The sequence below is a fragment of the Equus quagga genome, chromosome 17 (genome assembly GCF_021613505.1).
Source record: "Equus quagga isolate Etosha38 chromosome 17, UCLA_HA_Equagga_1.0, whole genome shotgun sequence".
NCBI lineage: Eukaryota > Metazoa > Chordata > Mammalia > Perissodactyla > Equidae > Equus > Equus quagga.
This window is the reverse complement of record NC_060283.1, coordinates 5088392-5097365: the sequence shown is the minus strand read 5'-3', so window position 1 is coordinate 5097365 and position 8974 is coordinate 5088392. Positions and strand designations below refer to the sequence as shown.

At 61.6% G+C, this 8974-nt stretch overlaps 1 protein-coding gene across 3 annotated transcripts; it reads right to left on the bottom strand.

Moving 5' to 3' along the window:
- Nucleotides 1-719: 719 nt before the first annotated feature.
- On the bottom strand, nucleotides 720-8772 carry LOC124229447 (aldehyde dehydrogenase family 3 member B2-like). Of its 3 annotated transcripts, none has more exons than XM_046644658.1 (10): nucleotides 8564-8772; nucleotides 5005-5167; nucleotides 4468-4578; nucleotides 4155-4275; nucleotides 3910-3995; nucleotides 3708-3789; nucleotides 3042-3428; nucleotides 2177-2343; nucleotides 1533-1632; nucleotides 720-1252 (listed from the first exon to the last, which is right to left on the bottom strand). In XM_046644658.1, exons 1-10 carry the CDS (start codon nucleotides 8620-8622, stop codon nucleotides 1068-1070), a joined length of 1461 nt encoding a protein of 486 aa, XP_046500614.1. In that variant the 5' UTR covers nucleotides 8623-8772; the 3' UTR covers nucleotides 720-1067. The 3 variants fall into 3 exon arrangements, with proteins under 3 accessions (XP_046500614.1, XP_046500616.1, XP_046500615.1); XM_046644660.1 differs by having other exon boundaries at nucleotides 4468-4536; XM_046644659.1 differs by having other exon boundaries at nucleotides 8582-8772.
- Nucleotides 8773-8974: the final 202 nt, after the last annotated feature.

The window sequence follows — 8974 nt, the reverse complement described above, 5'->3', positions numbered from 1 at the left end:
ATCCATCCATCCATCCATCCATCCATCCATCCATCTTTCCATCTATCCTCTCACTTCCTTATTCTTTCCTTCATTCACCAAAAACCCCTGGCAAGCACCTCCTTTGACTCCATCCTGTACCATCTTGGAGTCAACCATCCCCAACACTTCCCAGGGTGGGCAGAAGGATCATACCTCCCCTTCTGCCCTCAGCCTCAGGCCACTAGCCCAGTTTTCCCATGGCTCTGAGGGGTGAGGAGCCCACTGATGCAAGATTGGAACTGGGCTCCCAGGGTGAGGACTAGAGAAAGAACAAGAGGCTGGTCACAATGGACCAGATATGCTGTTTCCTGATCCCCGACTCCACATCTCTCAGGAAAGCCCACCATCTCTCAGCTCTACCCTGCTTTCCTATATAAACTCTGTCCCGTCTCCAGACCTCGGTTCCCCCATGTGTCAGATGAAATGATGAGATTTAGATTCTGCCGACCCTGACCTCCTTCCGATAGCCTAGGGCAGGGGTGACAGATGTGGCCAGCATGTGACATCCCCGGCCTGTGCCCATAGCAGGCACCACTGATCAACTGTTGTACATCTTCCTATTGATTCCACACACAGCGTCAGAGGCTTTGTCAGCGATACATGTCAGGCAGCTACTACCAATTGGCCGCATCTGGGTTCAAGATCAGATCACTTCAGGTCAGACAAACCCAGCTGCCCAAACCAGATGTGAATGGAGCTGTTTGAAATTGCTCTGTATTTTGGGAGCCTATTTATGGATCTGACACAAGGGAGTCCTTTCTAAACACAAGAGCTGCCCAACCTTGCAAGGGGATGAGTTCTCCGTCACCAGACATATCCAAGCAGAGGGTCGACAAATCTGTCAGAAGGCTGCAGAGGGGACTTGGGCCTTGAAAGGCGCTGGCCCAATGGCCCAGAGGTCCTGCCCAGTCAGGGGTCCAAGATCCCAGGAGCAGGATCTTTGCAGTCCAGGACAAGAGACTCCACCTTTCAGAGACCACTGGGCATCTTGGCAGCAGCAGGCCAGAGGGGTGGTGGGAGTGGGGCACTGGAGGTGGGCAGAGTGCTCACAGCAGGGTACAGCTCTGGGGGCCCAAGGACCAGCGTACTAGCCGCTGTTTCCAGTCAGGATAGGGCGGGTAGTGGATATCGTTGAGCTTCTCCAGGCCTGGGGGGGAGAGCAGGCAGGCGCGGTGGTGGGAAAAGGTGTTGAAGGAGAACTTGCCATGGTATCTTCCCATCCCGCTGTTGCCTGCATGGGCACGGAAGTGAAGGCATGAGGCCGGGCAGCCCACCCCGCCTTAGCAGCAGCCCACTGCCCAGGCGGAGCCCACCACTGGCAAGGAGTTCCGAGAAAGCCAGGCCATTCTAAGAGCCACTTTGCAGATAGGGAAACTGAGGCCTTGCGAGGCCCAGGACCTGGATCAAGGTTGGACTGTGAGTGAAGGCAAAACTGGGCCTCCTGGTTCTCGGGTGTCACCCTAGGCTTCCCTGGGGGTGGGGGCTGCAGGGTGGAGGAAGGCAGGACTCACCGACGCCCCCAAGTGGCAGGGATGGCAGAGTCAAGTAGGTGAAGCCGTCATTGCTTCCGAAAGTGCCGCTGCTGGTCCTATCCAGCATCTCGTTCACTACCTGGGAGGAGTGGAGGAGGCCAGATCGGGGGTCGTCAGCAGAGAAGAGGGCTCCCCCTGCCATGTACTTTCCACATTGAGGGGAGCCCATGACCGTGAGAAATGGCAGTGGGGGTGGCAAGTGGCAGTAGAGCGCAGGCCCCACTGTGCGCAGCCTGGCTCGGCCTGTCAGGTCCCAGCTTGGCTCTGCCACCATCCCCGCTCCGGGGTCTCTGCTTGCCCATCCAGAACCTTTGCACGGTTTAGGAAAAGGGGGCTCTCTGGGCAGCCAGATAGGAAAATGTCCTTCCTTGTCCTGGCAGAGGCTGTCCCAGCCACGGCAGACAGCTGGCGAGCCACGCATTTGGCAGGTTTTTGGCCCTCCCCGAACCCTCTCTGCCAGGTGCCCTTGAGCAGGGAGCCGACATCCAGGTGTCCTGGATTATAGTCACACTAGAAGCATCATCTGCTGCCCTAACCCTCGCAGGGTGGACTGTGAGAGGGGAGGTAACGGGTCTGCCCCACTTCCAGCCCCTCTGTTGCCCCAGCCCTGCCTGAGCCCCCACCTTGTTGCTCTTGGAGAAGGCGTACAGGGCCAGGGGCTTCTCCCGGCGGTTGATGAAGTCGATGGCCTCGTCCAGGCTCCTCACGTTCACGATGGGCAGGATGGGCCCGAAGATCTCCTCCTGCATCACCGGCTCCGTCTCCTGCACGTCCACCAGCACCGTGGGTGCTGTCCAGGCACAGGGGACGGCTCAGCCCCAGGGTGGGGCCTCCGGCAGCGCCCAAGGACCCAGGGCTCCAGGCTCAGGGAGGTTCTAGGGAGGGGAGTCTCCTCACAGCCCCTGAGAAGTGACCATGAGGGGCTCCCCAGCCTGACCAGGGGACCAGGGCCTACGGGGCCCAGAGAACCCCTCAGCCTCGGTCTTACAGTCGGGGGGTGACGGGATCTTAGACCCCTGGAGTCCGAGGTCCCAACCTGTTAGAGCAGCAGCGTCGCCGGCTGTGCCACGTGGCCTGGGAGAAGGGGCCACTTTGTAATCACAGCACAGCAGACACTCAGGGCAGGTGCTGGAGTTCAGCACGCAGGCTCAGAGGACCTGGGGTCACAGCCCCGGGGAGCCCCGGATCGTAGGACGGAAGTTTGGAATCAGAGCGCTCACTCGGGGCCCTGGAATGCTGGGGTCCCAGCTTAGAGAATCAGAGCTGGGGCCAGAGTGTGGCATTATGGGGTCACGGACGCAGACCGTGGCATGGGGACTGCTAGCGTCACGGTGTCGCAGCACCGAAGCCGGGGACCAGGCGGGGCTCTGGCAGCGGGGCCGTGGGAGTCTGAGGCCCGAAGGTTCGGGCTGGGCCCAGACTCGGGGCCCGGCTGTGCCTCCAGCGAGGGGGGGCCTTAGCCTGGGGGACGGGAAGAACGCAACTCACCGATGTAGCGATCGCTCTGGTCACTCTGGCCCCCGATGGCCACGCGGCCGCAGCCCAGCAGGCCCTGGAGCCTCTGGAAATGCTTGTCGTTGATGATGCGGCCCAGGTTCGGGGAGCTCTGGGGGTCTTCGCCGAAGAAGCGGGCTATGGTGCTCTGCAGGGCGGGCAGCAGCCGCTCCTGCATCTCGGGGCTGCACAGCACGTAGTCGGGGGCCACGCAGGTCTGGCCCGTGTTGAAGTAGCGGAAAAAGGCCACGCGGTTGGCCACGGTCTCAGGGTCGCAGTTGTCATCCACGTAGCAGGGGTTCTTGCCCCCCAGCTCCAGTGTGATGGGTGTCAGGTGCTTGGCGGCTGCGGTCATGACGATCCTGCCCACTCGAGGGCTCCCTGGGGACATGGGAGTTGACTCCCATCCTCAACTGGCCTCGGCCAGATGGTGCAGGCACCACCCCTCTGGCCCATCCTGCCTCACCCACTGGATCTGCCCCTGGCCCTGCCACCCCAGGATCCCACTCCTCCAAGCCTCCAAGACCCAGAGGCCCAGCCCACCTGCCTGGACTGATTGCCATCTGGGACACTCCCCACCACTGGCCACTGGCTGCTCCCTCCTGACCTTACTCTCCAACATCACCCCTCTCCCCAGGACTCTGCAGGGGTCACCCTCACCCGTGAAGAAAATGTAATCAAACTTGTGCTCCAGCAGCTGCCCCGTCTCCTCGGGCCCGCCCAGCATCACAGCAAAGCAGCTCTGCAAGGGAGGACGGGTGGCTCAGGGGACACCACAGGCCCCAGGGACAACTGGACCTCCCCAGCCGGCAGGGGCACAGGTGTGGCACGCAGGGCACTGAGGGGGCAGAGTGGCCCTTACCTGGTCCAGGTACTGGGGCAGCACCTCGGTCAGGACCTTCTCTGTGCTTGTGCTTATTTCTGATGGCTTCAGCACCACACAGTTCCCTGCGGAGGCAGAAGGGGGAGACCCAGAGGCCGGACTCAGAGAGCAGAGTCACAGGCAGGGCACACAAGGCTGGGGGCACTACAGGGACAGAATGCGGGGGGCCCCTTTGGGAAGGGCTATGGGACAGGAGGGCGTAGGGCTCAGGGTCCCCTCCTTACCTGCTGCGAGGGCGCCCACCAGGGGCACCAGGCTCAGGTTCAGGGGGTAGTTCCAGGGGGTGATGATGAGCACCAGGCCGAAGGGCTCCTTCCGGATGAAGGTAGAGCTCAGCAGCATGAGCTGGGGTGCAGGATGGATGGTGGGACCCTGTGGAGGACCACTCCACAGCCCACCCCCACAGGGCAGTCCCCATCAGGAGATGGAGGTCCCGAGAAAGTTAGTGACTCACCCCGGGTCAGAGGTGGCGAAGGGGCCTGGGCTGGAGCTGCCCCTGGGCACTGCCACCACCCCTCCCTCGGCCGGCAGCCTTACCAGGTTCTTGGTCGCTGGCTCGTCCTTCATCCAGGTGTGCAGGTTCTTGAGGGCTAGTGTGACCTCCATCTGGCACATGAGGAACTCGGATATATCTGCCTCAAAGGCTGACTTCGGTGGGGGTGGAATTCGGGGGTCAGGCTCAGGGCAGGTCCCGGAGGGGGTCTACTGCAAGGGGACTGGGTCCCCAGTGGTCCCCACTGGCAATATGGAGACAGTCTCCGGGGCAGAATAGCCGGTCCCCTGGGAACTGCACAGTGAGTGCTAAGGTCACAGGCCCTGGCCGTATGATCTGTGCTCCAATTCTGGCTCTGCCACTTCCTGGCCGTGGAGCGTTGGGCAAGAGACTTAATCCCCACACACCACAGTTTCCCCATCAGTACGACTGTGGAAACTGCCTGACAGGTTTGATGAGTTAGAATGTCAGGGAAGGGTCTGTGAAATCAGCGGGAGTGACTTAAGGAGGCAGCCAGCCCTTCCTCCCCCCACCCCCTGCCCATCTCCCCCCACCCCTGCCCGCCTTCCCTGCTCGCTCACCTTGCGCAGGTCCCGCGCCAGCGCCTCCTGCAGAAGCTGCTTGTTGTCCCGCAGGAAGCGGCCCAGGCCCTTGAGCTGGGTGACCCGGAACTCAGCCGGCCGCGTGCGCCCCGCGCTGAAGGACTCCCGCAGCCTCTGCAGTGTGTCCCCGACGGAGTCCATCCTGCCAGGAGGGGACAGTGTGGGCCGGGGCTCCCCCATCTTCGCGGGCACCCTCCCCAGGCCCTGCCTACACCTACGTGGGCTCACAGACACCCCCACAGGGACTTACCCCAGGTATAACCCCGCACCCCTCCAGCACACACACCCCGCCCAAATTCATGCCTGGCCCCACTTCACCAAGGATTCGTCAGATGGTGGGCAGGGCCCCCGCTAGGCCTAAACCAGGGTCCCTGAGGGTTCTTCACCTCAGAGGACACAGAGCATTTCTGATGGCAGATGGGGAAAATGAGGCTGGCGTGTGCCACAGGTCCTTGGAGCGCGAGAAGGGCTCAGTGTCTGCTCTGGGGAGGAGGGCCTGGACAGAGTCTCAAAGCAAGGAGCAGAAAGGGGCGTTCGGGCGGCCGGGGTCCACGGGCAGGCGGAGGTGGAGGGGCGGGCTGGCAGAGCTGGGGCCGACCGGGACCCGAGCCCATCTTCAGCCCAACGGAGCCCCAGAGGCCTGAGGAGGGCGGGGGCATGGAGTGGAGAGAAGGGGCCCAGCAGGGGGTGCTCAGGAAGAGGGCCTGCCCAGACCCAGAGCAAGAGTGGGGTCTGAGCACCCCAACCTAGGGCTGCAATTCGGGCAAAGCGTTTGTGTGTCTCTGTCTCTCTGTGTGTCTCTGTCTCTCTGTCTCTGCGTGTCTCTGTGTGTCTGTATGTGTCTCTGTCTTTCTATGTGTCTCTGTGCATGTCTCTGTCTCTCTCTCTCTCTGTGTCTCTGTGTGTTTCTGTGTCTCTGTGTGTCTCTGTGTCTCTGTCTGTCTCTGTGCATGTGGTTGTGGACTGTCTTCAGCCTTCAGCAGCATCTTACGGGCCCTGCCTGAGACCTTAGAGGGGTGTCAGCTGTGGAGTGGGATGGGGCTTGTATCCCCACTGGGCACCCAGCAGGCCAGTGGCCCCATCAGCACCCCTCCCACTCCCAGGACCTCGGCAGGCCCCTCCTCCTCTCTGAGCCTCAGTCTCCTCATCTGGGAAGTGGGGCCAGCATTCCTGTGGGAGTGCACAGCACAGCCAGCCAGGCCTGGCCATCCGACCCTCGACACTCGGTGGGCCCTGTGGTTGCTGTCTTTAGCAACAATAAGACAAGGAGAGCGGCCTGCCCTGCACTATGGGCGGTCGGGGAGAGGAATGTGGAGAGCCAGGGATGCTGGGCACGTTCCTAGACAACACCTGCAGACACACTCTCCCTTCCCACACAGTGAGGCTGCCATTCCTAGCACACTTCATCCCCTGTCATCGGGGCAGGGACCCTGCTATGTCCCAGCTGTCTGGAGGACACTGCCTCCAGGGGGTGATCAGGAAAGACTTGTTACTGTGTCCAACCCTTGTCGTGGGCTGGAAGGGGACTGGGGTCCTGCCCTCTCACAGCCAGGCCCAGGGGAAGGGGGAAGTCCCACCGAGACCCTTGCCCAGATTGCAGAGGGGCAGAGTGGAGCCAGGCCCAGGCCCAGGCCCAGTCCCAGGCCCAGACCCAAGAGGGCCTGGGGGCCATTTTCTCCTGGGTGCTTCCTGGAGGAGCTGGGCCTGGTGGGGCTGCTTTGGACCCAACTCTGGCCACTGTCACTGCCCACCCTCAGTCCCAGAGTCATCCTGGGGTACCTGCAGGCCTTTGGGTCCCAGGGCTGCCCCAAAGCTCTGCCTGGAATGCCAGCATCACCCTCCCGCCCCCAGCTTTCCCTGGCTGGGGTTCCAGCAGCTCCTAGTCATCTCAGCCCTGCTCTAATTTCGTCCATGCCTCCCCAATGCCTCAGCCCTGAATCAAGGCCCAGAGTGGAGGAGTCTGGGGTGAGCTGTGGCACCCAGGTGTCCTGATTTCCACCCCAGGACCCCGGCCCCAGCTCAGTTACATCTTTCCTGGCTGAGGCAGCGGGACAGGGGTTCCCTGCCTTTCTCAGCTGTCATTGTCTCTGTCCTCACTGTGCACACTTGGAGTGCCTGGGGACAGTCTCAGGCTTCACTTGTCCATGGCCAAGTGCCCAGGCCTAGCCCCATCGTTGCCAGCAATATGAGGAGCAAACGGCTAGGTGGGGGCTGAGGTCAGCTGCACCGCCAGAGGGGCCAGAGCAGGACAGCTGGCTCCTGCTTCCCGCCCAAGGTGCTTCCTCACCTGTCCCCCACTGCAGGGGACCAGGGAGCCAGGGCTTGCTGAGGGGGGGCTGATGGGGGCTCCAGGCTTCTTACCAGGCAGGCCCAAGCTGGATCTGGGCTACATAAGTGACCACAACAGACCTGGCCAGCCCTCACAGAGCTCAGTCTAGACAGAACAATGACATCAAAGACAGTATAATTATAAACATGAATTGGTGTGCCACAAGCTCTGAGGGAGGTTGCTAGAGACCCCACGAGCAGCCTCTGACTTCCATGGGAAACGGAGGAGCTCTCGGAGGGCAGATGCCCTAGACTGAGGGATCAGCATGTGCAAAGGGCCTGTGGGGGAGATTTGGAGAAACAAGATGCAGCTGGGCAGGTCAACAGCCTGACAGGATCTTCACCCAGGGAGCTGGGGTTTATTCCATGGGCAATGGGCAAACCGCAGAACTCAGGCTGGTGGGGGGCAGCAGAGCTGGCTCCCGGAGCTAAGTGTTTGTCATGCTTCCTTTCATTTAAGCCTTGAGGGTCTTAGTATTATCCCATTGTAAGGATGAGGAAACCAAGGCTCCGTAAGGTGTCCTGACTTGACTTGCCCCCTCACAGCTGCACTATGGCGGGTTCAATGCCAGTCCGGGTAGCCCTCCAGCCCCTTCCCACCACCATGCACCAATGTGTGCCCTGCGCTTTTTATCAGCTTCTCAACATCTTTCTGTAGCTTCCAGATTTTCTACAATGAGAATGCAATACTTCCAGAACCAGAAATGAACAGTGAGCATTTCTCTTACAACCTGAAACCCAAGACCGAGCTCCGGCCAGACCTCCCAAGGAGCTGCTTCTTCACCCTCCCGGCTCCTCAGCCCTGATCCTGATCACAGCCCTGGTGACACTTGCCTGGCTGGCCCTGTCCGTCCACATCCTGCCTCCTTCCCAGGCTGGGAGCCGCTCAAGGGAAGACAGGATCTGTCCCCACACAGCACAGCCGGGCCAGCACAAGGCCGGGGACAGAGGGCTCCTCCGAGGGTGCTCCCGGGTGCCACGGGGTATGGGGTCGAGTGGGGGATGAGGCTCAGATGGGTTAACTGACCTGAGGCCACACGGCACAGCCAGAGCAGGACAGCATGCCCCTCCCTGCGCTGAGCCAGGCCCCCCAACCCTGGGGCCCCATATCCCTCCTGCGCCCCCTGCCCCCGTGCTGCTGGCCCCTGCCCAGTGCCATTTGCCCTGTGGCCCCTCTGCCCCTGGCCCTCGCCCCCTGGGCCCCATATACCCCTGTGCAGGCTCCAACCTTGGCTGCTTCACGGCGCCTTTGACCCCTTTCACCGACATTCTGCCTTCAGATCTGCTGACAATAGTCCTAGTCCAGCTCCCGCCCCGACCTCTGCCGACTGTCAGTCCCCCTGGGAGCGAGCGGCTGGCTGCCTCCCACAGGACTTCATGTGCCTGAGCCTGGGAGAGGCACAGCACCGGGGCGACCTCACAAACACCGGGTTGGGCTGATCTCCTTCTGCGTCACACATCTACATCTCTCCTGCCGCCAGCGATTGGCTGTACACGCCCTGGCACAGTGGGCCCGGGAACAGGTCTGGTAACTCCGGGTGTGCTGGGAGGGGCTGATAAGCAGAGAAATCCCCCAGGGGCCTTACAGGATGAAAATACAACCCTGGCAGCAAATGCAGCC